Source organism: Pleuronectes platessa, chromosome 16 (assembly GCF_947347685.1).
Source record: "Pleuronectes platessa chromosome 16, fPlePla1.1, whole genome shotgun sequence".
Lineage (NCBI taxonomy): Eukaryota > Metazoa > Chordata > Actinopteri > Pleuronectiformes > Pleuronectidae > Pleuronectes > Pleuronectes platessa.
Genome location: NC_070641.1, coordinates 7,032,554 through 7,059,207, shown reverse-complemented (window position 1 = coordinate 7,059,207; position 26,654 = coordinate 7,032,554). Strand labels below are relative to the sequence as shown.

The 26,654-nt window shown below is 40.1% G+C and overlaps 2 protein-coding genes across 4 annotated transcripts; both read right to left on the bottom strand.

The window, feature by feature from the left end:
• Positions 1–953: 953 nt before the first annotated feature.
• LOC128458382 (myosin-4) lies at positions 954–17,227 on the bottom strand. Its single transcript, XM_053443205.1, has 38 exons — positions 17,024–17,227; positions 16,803–16,946; positions 16,513–16,669; positions 15,977–16,004; positions 15,776–15,890; positions 15,573–15,665; positions 15,289–15,352; positions 15,092–15,190; positions 14,850–14,953; positions 13,770–13,908; positions 13,533–13,651; positions 13,260–13,409; positions 13,009–13,179; positions 11,930–12,236; positions 11,765–11,838; positions 11,202–11,289; positions 11,001–11,118; positions 10,788–10,911; positions 9,738–9,874; positions 9,030–9,285; positions 8,063–8,305; positions 7,805–7,981; positions 7,559–7,704; positions 6,307–6,397; positions 5,819–6,208; positions 5,608–5,734; positions 5,402–5,520; positions 4,809–5,005; positions 4,546–4,729; positions 4,293–4,458; positions 4,082–4,206; positions 3,689–3,997; positions 3,401–3,604; positions 1,857–1,982; positions 1,581–1,751; positions 1,399–1,503; positions 1,192–1,287; positions 954–1,109 (listed from the first exon to the last, which is right to left on the bottom strand). Exons 1-38 carry the CDS (start codon positions 17,222–17,224, stop codon positions 954–956), a joined length of 5,820 nt encoding a protein of 1,939 aa, XP_053299180.1. The 5' UTR covers positions 17,225–17,227.
• A 5,411-nt stretch (positions 17,228–22,638) lies between these two features.
• On the bottom strand, positions 22,639–26,079 carry LOC128458433 (protein SCO1 homolog, mitochondrial). Of its 3 annotated transcripts, XM_053443259.1 has the most exons (8): positions 25,859–26,076; positions 24,991–25,113; positions 24,403–24,493; positions 23,931–24,128; positions 23,750–23,842; positions 23,296–23,411; positions 22,980–23,161; positions 22,639–22,898 (listed from the first exon to the last, which is right to left on the bottom strand). In XM_053443259.1, exons 1-7 carry the CDS (start codon positions 26,003–26,005, stop codon positions 23,027–23,029), a joined length of 903 nt encoding a protein of 300 aa, XP_053299234.1. In that variant the 5' UTR covers positions 26,006–26,076; the 3' UTR covers positions 22,639–22,898; positions 22,980–23,026. The 3 variants fall into 3 exon arrangements, with proteins under 3 accessions (XP_053299234.1, XP_053299235.1, XP_053299233.1); XM_053443260.1 differs by having other exon boundaries at positions 22,639–23,161; positions 24,991–25,110; positions 25,859–26,079; XM_053443258.1 differs by having other exon boundaries at positions 22,639–23,161.
• Between the last annotated feature and the right edge of the window lie 575 nt (positions 26,080–26,654).

Genomic DNA, 26,654 nt, shown 5'->3' with positions numbered 1-26,654 from the left:
GTTTATAGGTTTAAGGAGATTTTACATTAAATGAATGATGATAGGAAATGGCCTTTTTTTTGTATCATATGTGAGGAAATAGATATGCTGTTTTCCAGGATTACATTTTGGTTCCGCTTTACATGTACACGTGGATACACTGGAAAATCTGTAATTTGGAAGGCATTTTTAGAATTTTCCGTTTAAGTGACATAAAGCGTGAAGCCCTTTATAATGGCTGTTATGAAAGATGCTATATAAATAAAGTTATTGTTATTATTATGAACAAATTAATGAGTGAATGTTGTTGTCCCAGCATGATAGACAACAGCTTGTCAGCTCCTTGAGTTCTCTCCTCCCTCCTCTTTGTTCTGACCTCCTTTCTCGGGGGTTACCTTCACTACGTAATCCTCTCCCGCTGAAAGTCACATGTTCACCGCGGTAACTCAAACCCTTCTTCACAGGGATTTCTAAAAATGTCATCAACATACCAGCTGCTGCTGATAACTGCCCCGCTGACAGGGGGTTAAAGGCGGATTTTCACAATGTCCATTTAAACCTGCGGGCAGCTCTTTTACTGTTATAGTCCTGCTGTGTTTTAAGGATTTTATCTCATGCCTTGGTTTTCAGCTGCAGATGTGAACTGATGCTAATGTCATTTTTGCAGTTGAATAATTGGTGAGTGGCTGCAGTGTTAATGAGCAGATTCTCATCTAAATTTGAGTGTGTTAGACACAAGTTTAATGGCTTAATGCATTCATCTTCATTTTATGTTCTGTGAAACATTATATATTTGTATATATATATATATATATATATATACATACATAGTTTAGTGTGATTTTGGTGTTTTGGTTTTGGTGTTGATTGTTCTTGTCTGTTCCCTCATAAATTCAGGTTTCAGTTAAATGTTCCTGTAAAAGTTGAGATCTAATAGAAGTTCAGAAAAACCAAAGTATTTCTAGAAAAGAAGTCTAAAATAATTTCTTCTCCCCTTTAGCAGCCAAGTCACGGCTCTTGACACGCAGCTTGTTCAGCTGAGATTCGGCAGTGTCAGCTCGCTCCTCGGCCTCCTCCAGGTCGTGTTGCACCTTCCGAAATTTGGCCAAGTGGACGCTGGTTTGTTCCTCCTGGGTCACAGAAAACAGACATCGTGTTTGAAGGTGCGCGTCATGCCAACACTTCACACACTATCCATGTGTGTTTACTCACCCCCTCCTCACACTGCCTCTTATAAACTTTCACTTTCAGCTGCAGATTGTTGACCAAATCCTGGAGTCTTGTCACGTTTTTCTTTTCCTCTTCACCCTTGGTAAAAAGTTTAAGTCCCATCACATTTTGCATTATTGTTTTTCACCTTCAAACGGTCAAATCAGAACTTATGACTCACTCAGTTTCACAATGGGATAAAAAGCTTACCTGATAAGTGAGCTCTTTGATTTTTCTCTCGTATTTTCGCAAACCTTTCGTGGCCTCGCTGCTGCGTTTCTGTTCAGCCTCCAGCTCATTTTCCAGCTCACGGAGCTTAAAAAGACAGTTAGAATGAATCACTTTTTGTTCATTTTTTCTATTGAAAGATTGTTGTGCTCATGGATTCATACCCTGTTTTCAAGTTTCTGGAGCTCCTTCTTCCCTCCCTTCAGAGCCAGCTGCTCGGCTTCATCCAGCCGCTGCTGCAGGTCTTTCACTGTCACCTCCAGGTTCCTCTTCATCCTCTCCAGATGAGCGCCGGTGTCCTGCTCTTTCTTCAGCTCCTCGGACATCATAGCAGCCTGCGTGCAAAACAGGAACTCACTGTGAAATTGAATCTACACAAACTCAACGTCCAGTGGATACTCATTTAAATGCAGATAAACAGGATCGTGTGGGAGACTCACGTCTGTGATGGCTTTGTTGGCCTTCTCATCTGCATTCCTCGCCTCCTGGACAGTGTCCTCCATCTCTGACTGCAGCTGAGCTAAATCAGACTCCATCTTCTTTTTAACATTTAGGAGGCTGGTGTTCTGATCAAGTCAATACATAACATGTTCATTTAAATTTGAAGTAGATAAGAACAAAAGATCAAATATTTATGTAAAGTTCAAATTTCATAATCCATGTTTAATTATACTGAAAGATCACAATTAGATTTACATGCATATTAATTACTCACTAATGATGTAAAATACCATTTCGGCTTTTACAACTGGAAACGTCTTTTCATAGTTTCAAAAATTTAAAGAAGCTCTTCTGTTAATGGTGTTAATGAAATCTGATTTTCTACGAGTCAAATTCACAAGTACATTCTCAACTGCAGTTTTTAGAATAATCTGCACCCTGGATTGTAAGAGAAAGTCCTGATGACAGGATGAGATCATGTCTATTGTTTTGATGGACAGGTGTTGACTTGATGACACTGAACAACAGCTGCAGGTAAAAAGAAACGAAAACAAACACTGACTATTTACATGCTCAAAAACAGCCCAAAGCAGCAACTGTCTGATCCATGATGTGTAAGAGATATGTTCTAACGACTCAGTCCATCCAACAGATCATCTATGTCATTAATAAACACAACAGTGTGTATTCTGCAGTGTATCTACGTTTCTCCAGTAAGCTAAGAGGCCGTTTCACACCTGTAAGTCTGAACCAAGCTGCATGTGTTTGCTTCATTATTTATATTTGATCTGGTTAGTTTTGGTTTCACATTAAAATTCATAGAGATCCTTCCCATTCCGGTCACCACCTATTTCGGAGACTCTCATCCGGAAAAAGGTTCCGGGCTATCAGTGCTAAAACCTCGCGCCACCTGAACAGTTTATTCCCCATGGCAGTGGGGCTCACAAACAAGCCCCCTGTATCACACTGACTCTGCCCCCCCCCCCCCCCTCGCACATAATTTATCTCCATAACTTTTTGTTTCTTACTGTATATATTGTTGTTTTATGTTTTATGTACAGTGCACCAACCACACCATGGCAATTTCCAATATATGCAAATATACTTGGCAATAAAAAGAATTCTGATTCAGATTCAGATTCTGATTCAAAGAATTTTGTATAACATACGTCTTTTTGTCATCACCTGTAGTGCCTTTACTTAAAATTCATTGGTTCGTAGATGGATGTGCGTCTCATATCGTTGTGTTGATACTTCAAATTCTTTGCTAAATAAAAAAGTACCTAGAAAATGTTTTCTTTCGTTCCGTTTGTATATTGCAAATAATAGAACCAATTCATTTGGTCCATTTTGTTGCCATAGTAATATCACTATAGGATAGTATTTGCTAATAGTAAACTACCAGCAAAATGAACTTCGTCGTTCATTTATAAGTACTTTCTGACTTATTTTTGACACTTTGTGTGTGTGATTGATTCTCCGGGACGCAGGGGCCCTGTTGTCTTGAATAACAATGATTTATTTACAGTATATGTCTCCTGACCTGTGAGTTCAGCAGCTGAATCCTCTCACTGGTGTCGATCAGTTCCTGCTCCGCCAGCTTGCGACATCTCTCAGATTGCTCCAGCGCCGCCCGGATCTCCTCGTTCTCTGCCATCACCAGATTGTTGCGTCGCTCTAAAATCGCAAGTTGCTCCTTTAGGTCCTCCTGACAGTGGAGGGCTTCGTCCAGGTGGACCTGGGTGTCCTGAAATGACAGACCGGAAGAGTGTTAGGATTCAAAACATTGGCATAGGATATTGTCCCCCCCCCCCCCGGCACATTCACACACCTTCAGCTGAGTCTGCAGGTTCCTCAGTTGTTTGGTGGCCTCAGCCGCCTGTCGGTTGGCGTGACCCAGCTGGATCTCCATCTCATTCAGATCGGCCTCTATCTTCTTCTTCACGCGGATGGCATCGTTCCTGCCGCGCGTCTCGGCATCCAGTGTGCTCTGCAGAGTGTCCACGGTCCTCTGGTTATTCCTCTTGAGCTGGTCAATTTCTTCGTCCTTCTCCACCACCTTTCTGGCCACTTCTGACTTGATCTGGTTCAGCTCCAGTTGAAGATGAAGGATTTTTGCCTCCTCGTGCTCCAGGGAAGACTACATGGAGAGACATAAACACTGTATTCTGTGGTTATTGTTTGATATTGGAGATGTATTGTCTCATGTGGACATTGTACAAACCTCAACTTCCTCCAGAGCTGCTTGGGTGTCTCTCTTGTCCTGTTCGGCTTGTTTAGCAACTTTCTCCAGCTCATGGATAGTTTTCGCCGATTGTCCAACTTGCTCTGTGATATCTGTTATCTCCTCTAAAAATGTAAAGAACAACATATTAGCTGTGAAAAGAACACAGTCTCCAGCTTCTCAAAAACCAAACAAATGATTAGTTTCCTACGTTGAAGGTTTTTATTCTCTCTTTTAATGGTTTCCAGGTGATCCAGAACTTCGTCATATGAGTTTTTCAGCTTGAAGAGTTCTGTGCTCAGAACTCTTGACTCTCTCTGGGAAACTTCCAGATCTGACTGATTCTCCTCGTATTTCTGTTTCCATTCAGCCAGAACCTGATGAAAGAGGGTGAAAAAACATTGATGCAAACACAATGCAAATTAGGACATATTTCTGGGGGAAATGGTAAAACCAAGACACACCTTGTCAAAGCTCCTCTGTTTCTTATCCAAAGCGATGTTGGCTGCGTTTGACCTTTCGAGCTCGACCATGAGATCCTCCACCTCGGCCTGGAGACGCAGCTTCGTTTTGTCCAGTGATGTGCATTTGACATTTGCTACCTCTGTCATCTCCTCAGACTCCTGCAGCCGCTGGGCCAACTTCTTCCTTTCAACCAGAGACAAATGACGTTGAAGCACAAGAAACCAATTAGCACAGAGTTTAAGATATGTCACACAGCTCCTACTTTGCCTCCTCCAGCTCTTCCGTGCGTTGGATGGCGTCTGTCTCATATTTGGTTCTCCACTGGGCCACGTCGCTGTTGGCCTTGGACAGGAAGCGCTGCAGCTCAGCTTTCGCCTCCTGTTCTTCCTCGTACTGCTCTCTCAGCAGCTCGCAGTCGTGACGGGAGGAATGCAAGCTGTGAGCGTAGACATTTTTTGCCTGATGAAAGTAAAACAAATTAAATATACATAGTGTAAACAGCATTAGTTTAGATGTTACAAATATGGGGTTTGTTTACTGGCGAAAAGCCGCACAACTATGCAATAGATTATATTGTTTTCCCCATAAATTTGTTCGAAGAAGTGTTGGATTGCGCCAGACAAGGATGATACTGTTTGTTCATAAAAACGGATGAAACAACTGCACAGTTTAAAATATTCAAAGAAATCCAATTTTTCTGTATGTCACCTTGGCCTCCTGGTGGACATTTGTTCCTACTTACTGATATAGACCAAACTACAAGTTCGACATAAGTTCAACAAACTAATTAAGTACAATTTAGGATTTAAATCATCGTTATGATTGAAATAACCTGCTTTACTGTTTGTTTCACACCTTAATTTCTTCGTCCAAAAGTCTCTTTAACTCTTCGATTTGTTGACCCCCCACAGTTTTCACTCTGCTCAGCTGCGTCAGAGTCGTCTCTTTCTCTTCCAGCAGACGTGTGAGATCACCTGATCAAGAATCAAGAAAACAAACAGTTTTTGATCTTCAGTCTTCTTCTGTGTCTTTTCCTTGTGTTTCTATGATCAGACTTCTACCGTTTTCAGTTTGTAGACGAGCACTGAGCGTGGTGAAGTCACTCAGAGATCTCTGGGCTTCATCTGCTCTGGTCTTGTGTTCGTTCATTTGGTCTTCAAAGCTCCTGCACAGTTTCTCCAGGTTATTCTGAAATATGGAGCACAGGTTTCCGGAAGCTCAATGAAAACATGGACACATGTGCACAGTGCCTCCCTGCAGGAAGTCTTTTACCTTGTTTTTCAGAACAGTCTCCACGTTGCTCGCCATGTCATCGATCTCCATCTTCAGCTCACTTTTCTCCTTCTCCAGTTTCTGCTTGACTCTCTGCAGGTTGTCTATCTGGTCGCTGAGCTCGGCCCCGCTTTCCGCCTGCTTCTTGCGCAAAGTTGCAGCGATGGACTCGTGCTGCAGGGTGGACTCTTCCAGGTCACGACGCAGTCTGTGGAACTCGGCGTCCCGCTTCTTGTTCAGCTCGGCCTGGCTGGCGGTGGCTCCCCCGGCCTCCTCCAGCCGCTCTAGGATCTCCTCCAGCTCTCGGGACAGTTCCGACCTCTGCTTCTCCACTTTGGCCCGAGTCGAGCGCTCGGCCTCAATTCCCTCTTCAAGTTCCTCAGTGCGAGCCTGCAGGGAAATGTCCATGTTCAAAAGAGGAGGGATTTTATTTTTTCAGATGTTACAGAAACTGTGTTAAAATATGGAGGCCCTGTTATAAATCATACCTGAAGCTCTTTGATCTTCTTTTGTAGCTGAGTGCTGAGGGCTTGCTCATCTTCAATTTTGCACTGCAAGCTGCAGTTTTCAAAGTCTTTTCTGAAAAGAGTTTGATTTCCTGTATCAGTACAGATAACACTCCACAGCCCCCTTTAGTTCCGCTTGTCAGGCTTTGTTTTCACACATATGCTTTCAACAGTGATAATGGAGTCAGATTTATCATAAAATTCACAGTAGCATGGGGTTTTCAGCAGCAGGAGAAAACAGCAGATTTATTTATTTTACCTGAAAAGAAGTTTGATCAGGAAATGTTTTGAATTATTATGAGTTTGATAACTGACCAATCTTCACACAGTGGATGTGCTCAGTGTGAATGGGACAGTTTTTTTTTAGCTAACCTGTTACGCCTCCAGCTAAAATGGTCAGACAACAACAAGATGCTCAGCCTTGAAATTACACATTACATTTTTTTCTATATGAGATCATATAACACATATTTAAGCCTGTATTGTTCTCCTCCTCATTTGAAAATGTTATTGTTGACTTTTAAAGCTTTTACTACAGTGACCATAAAGTGCAAATCACAAGGGCAAATCATGAACACACTTTTGTCACCATTTCGATTTTTTTTCCTATAATTTAAAAAAATATCAGCAGCATTCCTGTCGATAGTAGGTTTACCATGAGAAGTTACAGCCATTGTGTTTTAGCTGTTGTTTTTTCCACCTCAGGGCAACTTCAGTGAACTTAAAGGCCCAAACTTTGAACCTTTCTGGTGATTGGTGGTCAAGGCTATCGTGCTCTCGCAGTCCAAGCTCTTGAATTCTGACTATAACTTAACCTGCTGACACGAGATGTATTACATCTGTCACTGCTGTTCAGTTCTTTCTTAAAACGTTCAACACTTAATTTATTGTTGTTTTCATCACTGAAACTGTAACTTTGTTAAGAAAGAATGACTTCATCCTACATGTTACACGCTTAAATGTATTGGAAAAGAGTACAGTCCTTGAAACTGTTAAAAAAGCTAAATACTGATGTGTAGGGAATAGATCCACATGCACACTGTTTAAACATAGTAAAGATTGCGAAGCTCTGATTGGACAATTGAGGGATTCAATCAAAAAGCTCATAGAAGTCAGATAAATAAGCACAGTGAAAACAAACAACCTCCTTCATTATCATTAGTCTTATTGATTAACATTTGTGAGCATATCCACTTTGTGTTTCATGTCCCTGAATTCACAAAATCAAAAATACTTTTTCAGCCTCTCTTCCATCTCCTGTCGGTCGTTCTCCAGGTCCATGATGGTTTCCTGGGACAGCTTCAGATCTCCCTCCAGTTTTCTTCGGCATCTCTCCAAATCTGCACGCAGCTTCTTCTCCTGCTCCAAAGAGCCCTCCAGCTGCAAGAGACGCTCACGTCAACCAGGAAATCAAACCAGGTACATGGTGCAAACTGCGGAGTCAGTCACTATAGGATCACTTTATCCATTCAACACTCACATCATCGACCTGCTGCTCCAGCTTGATCTTTGTCTTCACCAGAGTGTTTGCTTTGTCCTCCTCAGCCTGGAGGTCATCCAGCGTCTGCTGATGCACCTCCTGCAGAGCTTTCATCTCTTTTGATGATTTCAAGAGATTTTCCTCCAGCGTGATCAACTCCTCCACCAAATTCTTCACCTGTGGATAGAATTGTTTTATTTGAGTTAGCGTGTTAACACACTCGACATCAACACCTTAAATAGACTTGACACTGCGCACCTTGTTTTCGGTGGCGTACTTCTCCTTCTCCACTTTGGCGATGGAGAGTTCCAGGTCGTCTATGTCTCTTTTGAGCTCCAAGCACTCGTCCTCCAGCTTCCTCTTCTTTGAAGTGATTTCGGCGTTGATCTCCTCCTCCTCCTCCATCCTCTCGGAGAACTCCTTCGCTTTGGCCTCCAGGTGGATCTTGCTCTTTATCAAGCCTTCACAGCGCTCCTCAGCATCACACAGGTTGTCCCTCTCCTAAAGTGCAGGGACACAATGGCTCATCATTACAGTGCAGGACAGTGTCAATTCGTATGCATTTTTACACCTGACATGTAAAATAATTGTTGTTTATTCGATTTGCAGTCACTACATTCTTTTCTTCATACTTTCTATTATTTTGTATATATTGTATAAATCTGGGATTTATTTCAAATTGTTTCTTTGCTAATTTTATATTTATACTCTTTTTTTGGGATGAATTAATTTCAATGTCAATATATAATGTCAAATACATAGAGCCAGGGTTTGAAAGTCCCACTGATACATGCACTTTACCAGTCATGAGGAAGTCTCTGCTGTCATCATGACATTTAAGTCTTGTTTTATATCATCGAATATCGACTTATTTTAACTCATACATTTAAATGTACTGCAGTAAGCCACCAGGGCGCGATGGAGATGCTTTAGCTTCACTTTTAGGTAGTAGTCATGTCGTCCATATTTATATACTGTCTTTGATACAGTAATGCAGAAACACAAATTATTAGACCAATAAGCTTAATTCATAATTTTTTTTCCTAGTATGTTGTACTATTAAAAACATCATTTATATTTTGGTTAAATCTGTTAATCTCTAACCTTATCAATGACGTTCAAGCTTCTGAATTCTTAAAAGGAGTTTTTTCCTGCTGATCTGTTAATCTGAGAGTAATAAATCGACACAAACAGGACGTTATGTTCTCCTCAGTAGTTTACATACGGCCTGGATTTGAAAATAAAGGTCATTTTTCTCCTGGAGGAGCATGACCATCTTCTCCTCCAGCTCCTTCCTCCTGGCCTCGGACTTTACAAGCTCCTCTTTGAGTCGTGCAAATTCCTCTTTCATGATCTGCATCTCCTTCTCCGCCTCTGCACATCGAAGCAGCGGCTTAATCTTGAAGAAGAGTCTCATCCAAGGCCAGTTCTTCACATTCATGAATGATCGGATGTTGTACTGGATGATGAAAATGGACTCTCTGTAGAGATAAAAAATATGAATAACTTCATGAACTTTCTAAGGTTGATTTCAGCCATGGCGGGATATTTTGACTGCCGACAATGTCACCGTTTAATTTTTTACTTTCAGAGAGGTAAGATCAGGAAAAGAAAGAAAACACTTTTCTGTGGATTAGTTAGATGTGGATAAAAATCTGAAAGGATTTCAAGATGTGTCTCCTTGAGAATATTTACTGCAGAGAAAAACATTGGAGTCTAATATTGGCCACATTTTAAAATATAATGTGACAGGTACATAAAAAAAGAAGCATATTTTCTTCTGCTATCGATCAAGTATACATTTACCACATTCTCCAAATCCACCAACATTTCTCCTGTAACCTCCCTAAATTTATTTACCTATAATTTTTCTTATAATTAATAAACCCAGTTTATTTCTTTATAGTTAAAAAGAAAAAAAATTGTCAAAGACCTTTTCTTCATCATCTCTTTGAGCCGCAGCCTAGTGACGTAACCTCTGGACACGGCCTGGATCCGAGTCATCAGAACGGCCAGGCGTTCGTCCCTCATCTCCTCCAGAAGACCCAGAAGGCCGGCTTTGAAAAACACCTGTGAAGAAGGATCACATCTCAGTGCATCTGGACTTCCCTGGGGCAGAAAGACACTGGAGACTGTGCTCAGAAGTGAAATTCTGCCATTATTTGGGTTAAAAGTACTTTAGAGAAACTAAAAAGGCTTCACTAAAGGTCAAACTGATACAATTCAGTTTATCAGCTGTTGGAGGGATTTAATGCCCATTGTACTTATATAAGAATTCTTAGGAAAAAAACTATAGACTGTAAATAAGGATGTACGACACAACTCCACTTACTCCTACTGTACAGAAATGAAGCCAAAATACCCTGGATACGAACGCTGCTATCTTGCTCTGATGATATCATAGCAGATTGAGCAGTCAATCCAGGCTCAGCCTCAGCTGTCAATCATGACATTTAAGTCGGATTTTATAGAATGAAATAACAGAAATCATATTTTACTCAGATTTTTTTAGTTTGGGCCACGTCCCATCTGCTAACATGGAGGAGGCGCAGTTTACATATTGTAACCAGCCACCAGGGGTGCTTTGGCTTCACTTTTGAGTTGCTGACAGGTCATCCATTTTTTATTTCCAGTCTATAGAGAAAATTGGTGAAGAAGGTAGAAAAAAGACAAAAGTATGTGAAGATTAAGGAGAAATATGTTTGCAAGTGTAACTGATAAGATGCTGAAGTTTTATAGAGTGAGGGTGTTTTATACATTTATCTTCAGGTTAATACATAAACACTAAGGATTTCCCCTTGCAGTTGAAAACATTGGATCCATCTTGCAGAATAAACATGAATTGGATGAATATTTACAGATTACTGAGCGAATCTATAACGAATGGCAGCTCAAAGTCACGAAAGAGGCATGATAAAACATTTGATAGTCTTTCTAGGAAACTGTAAAATAAAGCATTGCCAAAGATAAAATGATAAAAAACCTTTGTGTATCCAAATCTGTACTGGGCGTGGTCCACGTCAATGGAAGAGAGCAGTTTCTCTGACGCCTTCTTGCTGTCCATGAACTGACCCTCAGGGATGGCGCTGGCGTTCAGGATCCTGTATCTGTCACACAGTCAGATCGACAAGTTCAGCTCCACACCTGAGAGCGGTCTGCCGTTTGTTCTCTGCAGACACACGGTGAGCTGTGTTACCTCTGCCTGAAATCTCCATAGAGGATCCTGCTGGGGAACCCCTTCCTGCAGATGCGGATACCTTCCAGCACGCCGTTACACCGCAGCTGGTGCAGGACCAAGTGGTGATCCATCGACCCTGCATGAAGAAAGCATTTCCTCTCAGGGTAACTTCACACTGAGAAGTTTTATGAAGATTTTCTTTCCCTTTTTCTCTTTTACCTGGTATCTTGGTCTCATTTGGGATGATGCATCTCACAAAGTGTGGATGAGTCGACCTGAGGTTCGCCATCAGTTTGTTCAGATTTTCCTGCAGGAGATTGACAGGTCATGTTATCCTCACAGGACACTTTTGGGGAGCATGCTTAGTCACTTTCTTGACAAACTTTTTGCTGAAGATGGATCTAATCTCTTGTCTGTAGTTTACGTTTAATAGTTTAAAGTTGCACATGGTGAATACAAATATATCTTTGGCATGATTTGGATAAATTGGAAAAGATCTATACCAAAAAAATATATACATTACAATCTTCTTATGTGATTATTACAATTGTTTCTGGAAAAGTAGGAAAAAAACTCAGGGCTGACTGTTTATAAAAAATTAAAAAAAACATTAACAAAAATAAATTACACATAAATGACATAAATGAAAGAATCAATTTTGGGGGTAATTCTGACTTTACAAAATCTTTAGCTTAGTCCTTGTCTTCAATACATCAGAGCCACCCCCACCAAACATGCATATTATCAGTGTAACTCCTTCTATAGTGATTATTGAGTATTACCCTGAACACAGCAGACACTGTCTGGAAAGAAGAGCCCTTTCTCTTGAAACTTTTCTTAGTTCCATCCGCAGCACCTACAGAAACATTACAGAAAGACTTTAACTTATATAATAAAGTTTAAATATCGATGTTAAACCTGATGTTTGTCATTAAATATGAACTGACCGTCAGCAGATGAATATGTGGCAAAAAGCTGTGAGAGCAGTTTGAGGGAAGCCTTTTGGTAAAGCTGCACCACTGTGTCATTGAGCGGGTCTTTGTTTTTCTCCAGCCAGCCGCTGATGTTGTAGTCTACAGTGCCGGCGTAGTGCATCAGTGAGAAATGGGCCTCTGCCTTTCCTTTGGAAGGCCTGGGCTTCTGAAGGATGCTGTTCTTCCCCAGGTGCTGGTCGTACAGCTTGTTCTGGAAGGAGCTGTCTGTCGCCTTTGGAAACATGCACTCCTCTTCAAGAATAGAGAAAATCCCCATCGGCTGCAGGACAGAGAGCTGTTTAGTATTGGTACAAATGCACCTACTTAAAGGTTCAGTGTGTAGAATTTAGTGACGCCTAGTGGTGAAGTTGCATGTTGCAACTGAATACCCCTTACCTCCCCCTCCCCTTTTAAACATGAAAGAGAACCTGTGGGAGCCTTCAGTTGTCTTAAAAACTTAAAAGCTGTTTAGTTTGTCTAGTTTGTTGACTGTCAAAAACATGGCTACCTCTGTAGAGAGGACCCGCTCCAGATGTTAATATACAGAATATATATATATAAATAAATATATATATATAAAGGGCCCATTCTGGGATAAAGAAAACGACAACTAGTACTATTTAGATGAAACAGCCTTGTGAAAACATCACTAGGATTATTTTATATTGTGATGTATTCTTACACACTGGACCTTTAATATAAATGTACCTCCGCCAAGAAGGCGTTTGTTGGTTGGTTTGATAGTAGGAAAAAATCCTCAAAATTTGTTGTACTAATTACCAAAAAAATTGTTAGAAGAACGGGGTCTGGGTCAGAATCATGAAGCAGATAGGATTTTGCTCAAACATTGAAAGGCAGGTTGTTTTTCAACATTTTCCTTAATTTCTCAGAGAATAATTCATGGATGAAAAACAAATCTGACATCTGATATCTGATATCTTTTAAGTATGTGACATTCTGTGCAGCTTGACTGAATTTCAGGGACCTTTTGGACCTTGCCGGACGCTCTACTGAGTCCCAGTCTAGTTATATTCATATTTAGGGGGATGCACCTTCTCAATGAGCTCAATACAGGCTGCCAGGTCCATTCCAAAGTCGATGAACTCCCACGCGATCCCTTCCTTTTTGTATTCCTCTTGTTCCAGCACAAACATGTGGTGGTTGAAAAACTGTTGCAGCTTCTCGTTGGTGAAGTTGATGCACAGCTGCTCCAGACTGTTCATCTGAATTAAACAACAGGACATCACTGAATAAATGAACAGGTGATTTCAGAAAGATCAATGGAGGTGTGAATCCAGTGTACCTCGAATATCTCGAACCCTGCGATGTCCAGGACGCCGATGAAATGCTGTCTTGGTAGTTTGGTGTCCAGCTGCTGGTTGATCCTTGTGACCATCCACAGAAAGAGTTTCTCATACACGGCCTTAGACAGAGCTCCCATGGCATTGTTCACCTGTAATCCAAAATATCCTCTCTGTTAATCTCTGAATTAACTTTTTTTATATCAGACATCAGACAATGAGATACAGTTTACACACGTTTTCAGATGTAGAACCAAACAAATAAAACAAAATACCTGCTGAGGAGTCTGCCCCTTGGTCACATACTCATTCCCGACCTTGACTCGAGGGTAACACAGCGCTTTCAGCAAATCAGCAGAGTTCAGACCCATGAGGTAGGCAACCTTATCTGCCACTATGGGACATATGTCATACAGGGAGAGGTCACTACAGGGCTTTAGAATAGAAAAAAATGATATAGAGAATGCAGCTATGTTAAATGTCAGGTTGCTGTAAGAGCTCAGTGTGGTCACCCTCAGTGCCATCGGGCTCAGCCTGCTCCTCTCGCTGCTTCTGCTTGAACTTCATGTTCCCGTTGTGCATCACGGCACCGGTCAGTTTATAGATTCCTAACTTTTCCTCCATGTTAAAGCCCAAGATGTCAATGGCTCTCTGTGGAACAGACGCAGATGTTGAACTATTGTCATGAGTACCGTGAGTCTGGAGGTTAGTGCTCACAATGCAAGTTAATGCTTTTTCACAGCTGAAAGTCTGAACCAAGCTTCATGTCTTTGTTACATTGTTTATATTTGATCTGGTTTGTTTTACATTATAATCTAGGGAGCAGAATAAAGCTACACGTTTGACATACATACGTCCTGTTGTCATCACCTATGTTGTGCCACTGTAATATCATTGTGATGCTGCTACCATCAAAATGAAAACCATAGTGTTCTAAAAATTAAATCATCTGAGGTGAAGACTGAAAGCAATCCTGCACGCTGCTTCCACGTCTTCTTCTTCTTTTTTTTTGAATGATGTCTCAATTTCCTGTAATTGGTCTGAAAGTCTGAATTATCTAAAAAAAAGAAGGTGTTTTTACACAGTAAACAAACCAAACCAGTTTAATCTGGACTGAGATCACCTCTTTTGATTGGACAAAGTTTTGGTCTGATGGTTTGTGGAACCATTTGCAAAGAAGGTAGGAGTGAAGGAGTCTGGAATCTTAAATAATTTTGTGCATTTCCTTCTTCTTCGTTCTTTCTTATGTTATAACCTAACATTTAAATTAATCTTGGCCATTACATTTTTTTCCCGCAGATTGTTGTTTTTTTGTGATTGTTTGAAGACCAAGAAGAATTTCAGTTTGAAAAATTAAATTTGTCAAATGATTCCTAAAAAATCATGATAATAAATATTTAAAATAATTTAAACAAAATATTTCTTTGTGCTGCATCAATTTTTTGTTCTATATGATTCTACATACATTTTCATTAGATGATATAAATCACACCAGAATAATAATCATTTCCTGCTTTCAACCTAATATATAATACTTAATTCCTAGTCCTGATTAAGTATTTCTATCCACAGTGTGATTCCCATTGACTCACATCTGTGGCCATCAGCTCCTCAGGGTCATTGATGCTCGGCACAGTGATTTCACCCTGGCTGATGAATGGAAAGTCGTATGGATTGGTGGTTATCAGTAGCATGTCTGAAATCACACACAGACATCATCGATATTTCTGTTCAAAGTCAGCAGCTGCAGCAACTGTATGAGTGCTGGATCATTTCCACTTTTATTGTTCTAATAATCATCAACAAGTTCTCAACAAGTTCCGAGTATATTCACCAATTAATTCAGGTTTCTTGTTTGACATGATCTGATAGAAGATGTGATAACTTCTCTCTGCCAGAAGCTGAAACGTCACCCTGGATTTTTCCAAAAGGTCTAAAGATAAATACAAATATCAGGTGATAAAATATATTGCAGAATGTAGAATAGCAGCACTGCTGTATACAGTGTGTGGAATATGTTTGAAAACTTACAAGTTTCAATGTCGGCTGATGCCAGTTTCCCCTTTGTTCCAAAGTGGATGCGAATGAATTTTCCCTGGAAAAATATAATTATTATTAAATTCTGACACACAAATTATGGTATGTCTTATGGCTACAACAGCCAAGAACATGGTTATCTCAAAGTCAAAAATCTGTATAGAAAGCTTGTTTTTTCCTGATGACAAATTAAAACAGGATAACAAAATGAATAGTAAGAATGATAATGAGCATAAATGGCCACTTTCTGCTTCAGTACGAAACCAATTTAAACTCACAAATCTTGAGGAGTTGTCATTTCTCACAGTCTTGGCATTCCCGAAAGCTTCTAGCAGAGGGTTCGCCTGGATGATTTGATCTTCCAGATTCCCCTGAGAAAGAAATTCAAGAATAACTTAAAAAAGTTAATTTGCAAAATATACACTACTTCCCTTTGTTTCTGATTGTCTGTTATTAAATAATAAGATAAAAAATACAGAACCTTCATTTTGCCAGCAACTTGCTCTTTCTTGCTTGATTCTCCATATGATGCAATTGTTGCAAAATACTGTATGACGCGTTTTGTGTTGACCGTCTTCCCGGCACCAGATTCTCCACTGAACAAAGAACAGGACTCAAAATGAAAAATGGAAATCCAAGTCATGAAATATACATGTGAGAAATCACATAAAGTCGAACTCACGTGATCAGGATGGACTGGTTGTCTCGATCTGAGGAGAGGAAAGACATTTGGTTGACATTGATTCAACCGTATTTAAGGATGTAACATTTCAATTAAACCTTTAATTATTTTAACTGTTTTAGGCTACTGTCAAAAAATAAAGACAATAAGTTCTTCATTTATTTTACTCTATAAAAAAATCCAAATCAAATAGTAACCAAAATTTATAACAAAATATAAAATATATAAATATGTAATAGATTATTGCATGTAGATGATAGAATGTATTATTTGTATTTGTATTATTTAGTATGTTTTGTATATACTATATATATAAAGTAAGCAGGATATAGTGTGTTCATGTAAGACAGATTTACAGATTCTAAGAAGGTAACTGAGAACTGTGATGATTCAGGGCCTTTTAGGTTGGATTCAAACAAAGTTCATCAGTAGTACAAAATGACTCCCTTATAACAATCAATAATTCAAATTTGTTCAGAATACAGACCCGGCTGAAGTGAGTCAGATATATTATGTCTTATAATAATGAGACTGACCTGTGAGCATGTACTGGTAAGCGTTGTCAGAGATGGAGAAAATGTGTGGCGGGGCCTCCTGGCGTTTCTTCCCACGGTAGCCGGCCACCACCTCGGGGTTGTAGACTGGAAGCCACTTGTAGGGGTTCACCGTCACACAGAAGAGTCCAGAATAAGTCTGTGAAGAAACAGGACAAGGAAAAAACACTGACAAATTTGCTTTAAAATTATAAGATGTCAAGATGAAAGACGCTTTGGTTTGTTTTTAAATGGTTTTAGAAAAAGAAGTCATATTGATTGTTTGTTCTTACATAGATCATCCAGGCAGCGTAGCGCTCCTTGAGGTTAAACAGCACGGCCGGTTCATGGAGATGAGTCAACAGGGCCAAGTCCTCGATCTTGTCAAATTTCGGAGGGTTCATGGGCCGAATGTCGTCCAGGTGCACTTTGACCATCTGCATTATGGATTCCAAGGTGCAGTGATGAGCAGAAATACACGATAACATGTTGTAATTCTTCTAAAATCACTCACCTTTCCATATTGAGTCTCCACAGTGATGTCAGAGCCGTCTTGACTTCTGATCTTTCCCTTCACGTACTCCTTTTTCGGGTCAGGCACAAAGACGGCTGTCTTGGCGTCAAACGGCATGTTTTGAGCTGCGATCCTCTCCCGTTCTGGTTTTCGGAGGTATGGTGCCGCCACCCCAAATATTTGCATCTCAGCATCACTCATTTTGTCCGGCTGCGTTGAAGGAATGTAGTGAAAACTTAATAAACAGATAATTGGTCAAGATCCAAAAGAATTGGTCGCACTAAACTTACCTGGGTGCTTCAGACCAAAGAAGAAACCTTGCGATGCTTGTATCCCACAAGGTTCAACAAGTATTTCAGAGCCTTTGATTTAGCCTCCCCACTCTACCCTCTCTAATTGTTCCGACAGTATACCACAGACATCCCTCACCCTAACAAGACGTTGACAGCTTTTTATAAGCGTTGGTCGGCCCTTTCCCGTCGCTGCTTCTCCTCCTATATTTGGAGATGGCTTCCACACCACCTTGGAAAAGTCAAGTATGTCCATTTTGTATTTCAAACCTTCTATGTATAGATGTATTGTGTCACTTTTAAACGGTTTCAATTGTTATCCTTCAGACTGTCCATTAAAAAGCAATGAATGCTAAGGACGGCAGCTTAGGGGGCTTACGGTCCCGACACGGCGGGCCTCATTTTCTGGGATCAGGGAAGATTACGATCGTTAGGCCATCGTTGAAATTCTGACATTGGCTGTCTGGATAGCCGAGCTGATAGCACACACGACTGTTTGGGTTTGTGTTGGGAGCAGCCGGAGGGTGACGGGCAACATTTAGCACATTCCAGATGGAGGCCGGCCTTTGTTAGCCCACTTTTATTCGAGAGGTTTCATGTGGCATTCGTCATCAAACACATGTTGTAGTTATGTTTTTGATTTATATTCTATATCATTGTAAGTGTCCACGAAACAGACGTTTGATTTTAACATATCTTTCATATGGAGCCTTCGTTGCAGCCTTATCTGTTTGATGCTTTTTGTATTTGCTCGTAAATCTTTCTATTTGATGTTTACTGTTTGTTTATCAAATGTGACATACATTCGAATGTACCTGGCTCTTTGGGCTTATCTGCATTTTGTGTCACCTTTTGTTCTTTCATTTGATCTTTTGATCACTTTGATTTTAGATGTTTTGATTATATGTGACAAATTTACTGGAACAGTTGTCCCAGTTAGATGAAGACATAACGTCACAGAATCCCATCAATAGAATGTCCAAACATGTAAACTGATTTTGAGACTTGCTGAAACAATCAAATAGAATAGAATAAATGCCAAATGTCCAATGAGGTAATACAATACCCATGTCTCCACTAAGGCCCAACAATCCCCTCATGAAACCACGTTTAAATTCACTAGATCCCTTTTTGTTGTTTTTGTTTTACCAATTGCACACACTCATGAATCTCAGCCCCCTAAACATCCCAACATACTGTGCATAACAACATTAATTAAATTCAGATTACTCCAGTGCAATAGGGTATTAAAATAAAACTCAAACTCAAATCCCAGAATAAATATTTTAGTTTTAGATTTACCCTTTGTTACACTTTCTTGTTGCACAGCCTCAGGGTTTGTTGTTGCACATTTGAAAGCAGCCTCAACCAACTGAACAAATGTAAGCATCATTTACTTTAGTGCACTAAAGATTACCTTATTTTCAACACACACATTTCTAGATCAAGCTCGGATCTTCCCTTCTGCCATTCATTCCCCTCAACGGGAAACAATATGGTGTTCTACGGGCAAACAGAGCTGTATGAAATGAGCGTTCCGGCTGGCAGTGTATCACAGACAGACTAATTGCTGATTTAATAGCCTCTTAAAGTCACTTGAAGGTCTGGCAACAGCTGCAATTATAATTGGCTCTGGGTAGACAAGCATGGTCCGGGCAGGCTGACCAGCGAGGGGGACTAAAAGTTCGCCGACCCCTCTGTCACGTCGCGACACAGAAGCAAATGTGCATGTGGAGGCCAGAGGATGTGAACGGAGGAGGTCACAGGACAAGAAAGAGATAATGCAGGGAGAAAATCCCCATCAGCTGGGTGTGCCGGGGAGAGACCCACGCATCACCCGGATGGAAAATAGATCTGACGACGGGTGCATCTGTACAGGATTAGAGGGTCAACGGGAGAGACAAGGACCTGGTTCACAGCAACGCTACTGCAAACCACACGCAGTAAAAAATTTACAAAAAGTCAGAGAAACAACTGGTGATATGTTGTGTTCGACTCACAAAGATGATTAATCTAAAAAAAAAAAAAAATATATGCTACCCTTGAGTCATTTTCTCTCATCAGCAGCTTTTCTGGAGAATCAGCACCCAGACACGGCTCCCTCACTGATCTGTCGTTTCTACGGCCAAACGACTCCGCAGCTAAGAAAGTTAAGAGCATTTATATCGATCTGATCTGAGCAGGAGTGAGCCGCTTGCAGGAGGTCTCCAAAGAGTCGAGGGGCCTGAACACATCAATCACTGTCAATTCAAATGCAGTTTGGTTCTTTGCTGTCTTTGTTGTTGCAGTTTAGGTTTACAAGTAAACATCCAAGTTCTTCAGGATAAACTTGGGGACCCCATCTCAGCAGCTCTCCATCAATCAGGTGGTAGAGTGATGGAAGATGGAGGCTGCTTCAGGTGATAAGACACATGGCGTCTCGCTCGGAGGCTCCCAAACTGACTTGAAGGACTCAGAAAGGACAAAGAAAACTATACTCTGATCTGACGAGAGAGAAAAGGAAAAACCCTTAGGGCAGAAATCCAAACACTGTCGGGGTCAACACCAGGTTCTGCTCTTCACCGGGCTGATACCATTCTAACAGTGGTCAGAACCCAGGGATGGACGAAAAGCAAAAGTATACAAGTTAATATAACTAATACATTTGTGGAGAGAGATGATGATGGCAGCTGAATTGCTTCCCATCTAGTTCACCAGAGTTTAAAGGGGAGGAAGCAGACAAACTGCCCTCATCCGGGTCAAGGCTTCTGCAGGATTAGACTTATCAAGACCATAATGAATGAAATTTAAAACCTATTTCAAGAACAGCAGATATGAAGGAATATCAGAGAATCAGAATGTCTTACACTTCCCCATAATTGAAGGCAAGGTGAAGTAGAGAATGACCCTGGAAACACAATGTTATCTCTCTCTATAGACAGAGACAGTAGGTACAGTCTTTCCCACAGATGAGTGTATGGAGATCAATTCTGAGCATTTGTAAATGATCAGTTATCAGTTCCCATGATGGTTTTGTTTGTAGTTTAATAAAAGGGACTTAATATCTGTCCTTAAAAGCTATTAATGCTGCCAAAACATTTCAAGAGTAGTGGTAAATGAACATTAATACAATTAATTCCTAACTAAACATCTTTGAGTCCTAGATTGGGATATTTTAACATATTTAAGACTTTAAGGCCTGAAATTCAGAAGATTAGAATTTGAACTATTCAAGACTCCGTGGAAACTCTGAAGGTGTGCCAAGCAGTTTGACTTGTGCTGCTGCATTAGGAGTGTGAATACTTTTGTAAATTCAATGTCATTAGGAGATATTAAGGGTAGATTGATGCGCTTAAAAAAGCTACTTTATCTATTCAAAATTAAATCGGCCATCTGACACTCGCTAAATTGCTTTCAATATAACTGTTAACTATTTCCTATTGTTTTCCTTCCATTTCTAATAACCCGTAAAGCACCTTGTAACTGTTTTGAAAGGTGCAATAGAAATAAAATGTATTATCATTATTAATGCCCGACCAAATCAAATGGCATTTAATTTGGGAACTGTGTAGGTGGTGAAATGGATGTTATTTGACCTTTATATGATAACTAAGTCAAGAAGTAATTGAATTTGGAAGCTTTTCTATGTTTAAAATATATCAGTTGAGTTTTTTTTTATCCACCATAGAAACAATCACTAATAAAAGCCAGGAATTCAAAAATCCTTTCAGTCGGTTTTAGGGAAATTGAGGCTCAGGGTGGCACTGAAGAGGATTTTAAATAACTTCTCAATCCAGAAATCAATTTGTTCCATTCTGAGCACTGCATGTGAAGTGGAAGGCCTGTCTCCTCCAGGAATGAGTGTGGTGTCTGGCTGCGGAGAGCCAAACAACTGCTGTGTTTGCTTTTCTAATCCCATTTCTAAAGGAGGAACACGACAGGTGTGCGGCCACAGACGATATTAATAAAGCAGCACTGGCTGATGGTTGAGTTCAGGTCTGAATGAATGTTCTTATGCTGAATGTGAACTTTGTACCTCCTCCCTGCCCGTGAAATTTATGAAATATATGAGCAAAGGGAGGGCTGTCAAATGAGACTATCACTGGAAATCATTAGGATCTTTCAGCAAATGTGAGGCTTTAAATGACATAATCAATCTGTAGTGAAATTCTATCTGAAAGAAATTATTCATCATGTTGACCTCTGTCCATACAAACTTGATGGAGTCATATTTATGGGATAAGAATGTAGCAACTGTTAAAATGGAGAAAGATGTGAAGACCGATAGTGTTTAAGATCAATGATATACATAAAAAAAATATGAATGACAAGATAATAGCAAATTTAGTAATTTGTGACATAATTATTGGATTCCTATGAATTCCATAAATAATTTTTTGTCACAATTGTGACATTTTCTAACTGAAAATCTAAACCAAGCTTCACGTCTTTGTGACAGTGTTTAACTTCGTTCTAATTACTTTTGGTTTCCCATTGTAAATCAGGGAGCGCAGTAAATAATTGAGTATGACATATGTACGTTATGTCCTTATCACCTATGTGGGCAGCGTCTACTTATACATAACATTGATTGGTTTGTAGAAGTTGGGGGGGCATTTGATGTCAGTGTGTTAGCTCAGCAGGTGGTCGTCTTTCCATTTGAATTGAGAAAATGAATGAACCGGTTCATTTTGTTGCCACTGCAATTATGGTTTTACCACCGGCATCACCAACTTCAGGTTCAGGGCTCCACACTTCTGCTTCTTATTCTTCTTCCAGGGTTTAATGCCGTCCCAACTATCATAACTATCCCCAGAAATTTTTTTCACACTGCAAAGGAACCAAAACCCCAGTCCAGTTAGAACTGGAACCCGACCACCTCTTCGGGTCAGACTCAATTTTGGTCCGTTGGTCTGGACCATGTTCTGAGGCACATTTCACACCTTTCATTCTGGTTTGGACTAAACTGAAAAGTCTGAAGGTCCTGGCCAAACAAGGTGGGTATGAAGTGCCCTGTAAGAAGTGTAAACATAAACTTATCAGTCCTCTCGGCTGAACATTATTGCTAAATATCCCCTGTCTAGTTATGTATTTCTGTCCTTATTCTTGTCCTTTCCGGTTCAACACATACACAGATCAATATATCAACAATAAACTAGAAAAGCCTGTTCTTCGAACTGTCCACTTATGATCAGATCACCTGATCCACTTGTTGATGCCAGTAATGAACAAGGTCTAAAAACTGATGCAGGATTTATCATATCATTTGGACTTAGGGAGAACAAATGTTTGTATTTAGTTCACATTCAAACACTTAATTCCTGTAAAGAACAAATAAAACAAATCCTCAAAAAAAAATTGTATTTTGACTTTTCACAACAACTGTTTCATTTCTTACATCTGTCTCCAGGTATTTCCTTCTTGTTGGCATCAGAAATCAGAGATATTGAGAAGCTGGAGCTCAAGCGTTCATATATAATTTTTTTCAACAAGGAAGTGCAGTCTTTTGAATGAGCCGGAGTGTGAAGTGCATTATTGACAATAATGTAGAAGATAAGGACAGCAGCAGGCCTCAGGTCTGTCTTCATCCATTGCAAGGAATGTTTCTGCGGACAAATTAACTTAATATAATAGCGTATCCAAAATAAATAACGATGAATTAGGTTGACCAGATTACACAGAACCACCTGAGGACAGTATTGTCAGTCTGTGATTGGCTTTAACAGGCTGCAGGTCACTTCTCCTTCTTGTACTTTCTCATGTACGCCGCTATCGAGCTGGAGATCTCCACACTTCTCTTGTTCTGCCCAAAATACTCTGCAAACTCTCCGTCTGGCCCCACGAGGTACATGATGATGGTGTGATCAACCTAAGGAGAACAAGAGGTGGATGTTAGACAGATACTTATCTTAATGGACAAAATCCTGAATGCATCATCCTACGTTATCCTTCCATTATTAAGACATGTCTCGAGAGTCACAGGAGAGACAGTTTTGAACTCACTATGTAATCGTTGTCCTCGTCCTTTGGTCCCTGACTGTAATACACTCTGTAAGCTCTGGAAACCTGCTCAACTTCATCTGTTGTCCCCGTCAGGCCAATCAGCTTTGGAGAAAACTCTGAAACGTACGAATACACAAAAGTTATTTATTATTGAGGACAAATTTTATTTTAATATCCAGAAAACTCCTAAATAACGGAATAGTGGTGTTTACAGACCTAAAATGTTTAATACAGTTGATGTTTTTGCAACTGATATCTTCCTAAAGTCCAACAATCCTTATCAGGCTTTATTTTTCATATGACATCACAGTGACCTTTACCTTTGACCACTGAAATTTAATCAGTTATCAATTCAGAAAAGGTCTGCCTGCTCCCAGTGCTAATATTAAACCGGAAAGGAAACACTGTTTATATCAATAAGGTGCAGGATTTCATGTTTTAGTTTTTTTTTTACCTTTCACATACGTAGCCATGGCCTCTACTGTGTCTCTCTCGGGATCAATGGTGATGAGGATAGGTGTAAGGTTTGGAAGAGACTTTATATTATCTGTGGGAAGCCAAGCACAAACAGGATGTTTGGTAAATTAAGTTCCTGCTGTTTCTAAACAGTCCGTGATGAAATCTGCTTCTATTACCTATTTCATCCACAACTTCGATCATTTTCTCAATTTCATCCGGGCAGATGTCCGGGCAGTGAGTAAACCCAAAGTAGAGTAGGACCCACTGGCCCAGGAAGTCCTCACTCTTGGCGGGCTTATTGTTGTGGTCAGTGAGCGAGAAGGGACCACCCAGTGCCGCTTTTCCTATCGATCTGTGCCTCTCTTTTTCAATCACTGCAGAGTTACACAATTAAATAAAAAAGTTAAAAACTTCATCAACACAGTCATCCGCTCATCGTGAATCTTCTGGACATTTTCCTGCTGTTTTCTCACATTGGCTCACTCTGACAATAACCACACAATTTACCACGAAGCTGGCAGGAAAAGTTTCAGAAAATGTCCGGCATAACTGATTTGTACATTTGTGTTCTAATTTACAACTGGTCCGGAAAATTTCAGGAAATATCAAGACTTCAGTGCATGTCTGAAGGTAGATTAAGATACTCACATTCTTCCTTCTCCTTTTTGAAATATTTCATCCCTCCCAGCAGGGCGCCGCCGATAGCAAATGTTATTGCTAAAGATTTCCATGTCACAGGCTTTACAAAGATAAGACAAAGAGAAAAAACACACTCCTTGAGTCTATTTGTACGTAATTCCAAGTTTTAAATCAATATCGTATTTTTCTCCCAGACAGCCTGAAATGTTTAAATAATGAGCTCGCAGATTCAATCATCTAAACAAACTTTGATGCCAGTTGTATTGGAATCATGATCGGTTTATTTAACATGAGGGACTTAAGTATAAATATTATGACTGTAGTCAGACAGAGAGCTTGAGCAATTGTATAACTGCTATATATCAAGGTACTCAATTATGACTATGTGCTGATGAATAAATGATTCAAACACTAACACACAAAGACACCAACGCCCCGTATAATTGCAGCGTTTAAATTTAAGAACGTTTCCAAACTTATTCACAATCCGAACCTTCTAAATAAACTCACTACTTGATAGTTAATTAGGCTAGAATAAACAAAGAGCTGTCAAATCTGTATGAATTTATAAGCTTTAACTAAACTTGAGTCACTTACTCCAGACGACTTTGGCTTAGCCGCTCCTGGGGGTGGAGGAGGCAGAGAGGAAAATGCTCTTGTGAAGTGTGCATTCAGCCGCTGTGTCGTTCTGCAGGAGAGCCAGTGACTCACGTTCACCTGCTGATGAGGAAATACAAGAAAATAAAGAACTGTGGTTAGAGGTCAGGCCATGAATCACAATATCAAAGCTTGTATATCTCCACAAGAGCTTGACATCAGGCCAAACATTCACCAATTCAAGGTGGTGTCGTTTCATGTAAAGACTGATGGGTAACTTGAGACCTCCACTGAATTATTTAGAATTTAAACTAGTGGTTGCTCGTACTTGTAAAAGGAACTGTAAAACTATATCAATGATTATAACAATATAATGATCAGCAACAGCAATTTAACAGAGGTTCAATACTGTTGCATTGTGCGAGCAGTGTGGAGGTATAAAACTTTATGGATCTATCTGAAATGTATAAAATGTGCTGAGTTTTTGGCGTTTGTTTTTCTTTGCTCATGAAGAAGAGTTTAAAAAACAAAACGTTCACTTGGGACCTTTGAACTTAAAATAATTAACAATGTGACATTCACTGACATGATAAATTGACCATTTTCAATATGGAGTTTGGTATGTTATTATAGCCATACTACTCTCAGAGGGTGTTTAGCTTTGGTACAAGGAGAACTGTTAAGTCATATTTCCTAACATTTCAACACTCAGTTTGCTTAAAACAATGAAACTAAACTTCTATTATGAAAGGTTAAAGTGTCGCGTGAGCCCAGAAGCGTAGCTGCAGCCTCACTAGTACGTTAAATGAGCTGATTTGTGAATGGAGTTTGGTGTAGCAGGTGGTAGAGGGAGCTAGCTGTGACCTACCGGGCAGCGCTGCTCTCTCCGCGGTGACAGCGAGTGTTCGAGTCCGCTCTCTCTCCGTGAAACGCTGTGGGTGAGTCTGAAGGAACATGTCTGCAGGACTTTGGTGTTACTGTGAAACAACCTGTGGTATAACACACACTGCGCCATGTTTGAACCTTCACTGAAACAAGGAAGCGGCTACTAGTTTACACAACGTGATGAGTGAGGGAAAACACGGTCCATTCAACCGCTGTTCTCTGGTCAGTTATCCACACTCCTGATGGATGAATATGATCCATGAAAAACTCAGAGGTCTGATCTCAGACCAGTGTGCATTAACGAGTCTTCTTCTATGATCCTGTCAGCCGCGCTGTGCTCTGCTGCCCCTTAAGGCTGGAATGTAAACTCATAAAAGATAGATAAACTCCTGATCAAAATCTTAAGACCAGACTGTTGGATCTTAGGAAGGTTCTAAGTAGAGCTTAAAAATGCAAAAAGAAGAAATGGGAACAAGAGACCAAAAGTTGTGAGCAGGCAATTTATTGAAAACAACAATTTAACTCAAATAGGCTGTTCATCAGCTGATCAAAAGTTTAAGACCAGAGGCTTTAAAAGCCAAAATCTGTGCAAAAATTTGGATTCCATGTCATTTCCTGTCAAGTAATCACACTGTGAAGATCTCTTGATGGCAAAGGCAAAAAAGCTCACCGTCTTTGAACGTGGTAGGATTGTTGAACTGCATAAACAAGGCCTCTCACAACGTGCCATCGCTGCTGAGGTTGGACGCAGTAAGACAGTCATTTTGCATTTCTTAAAA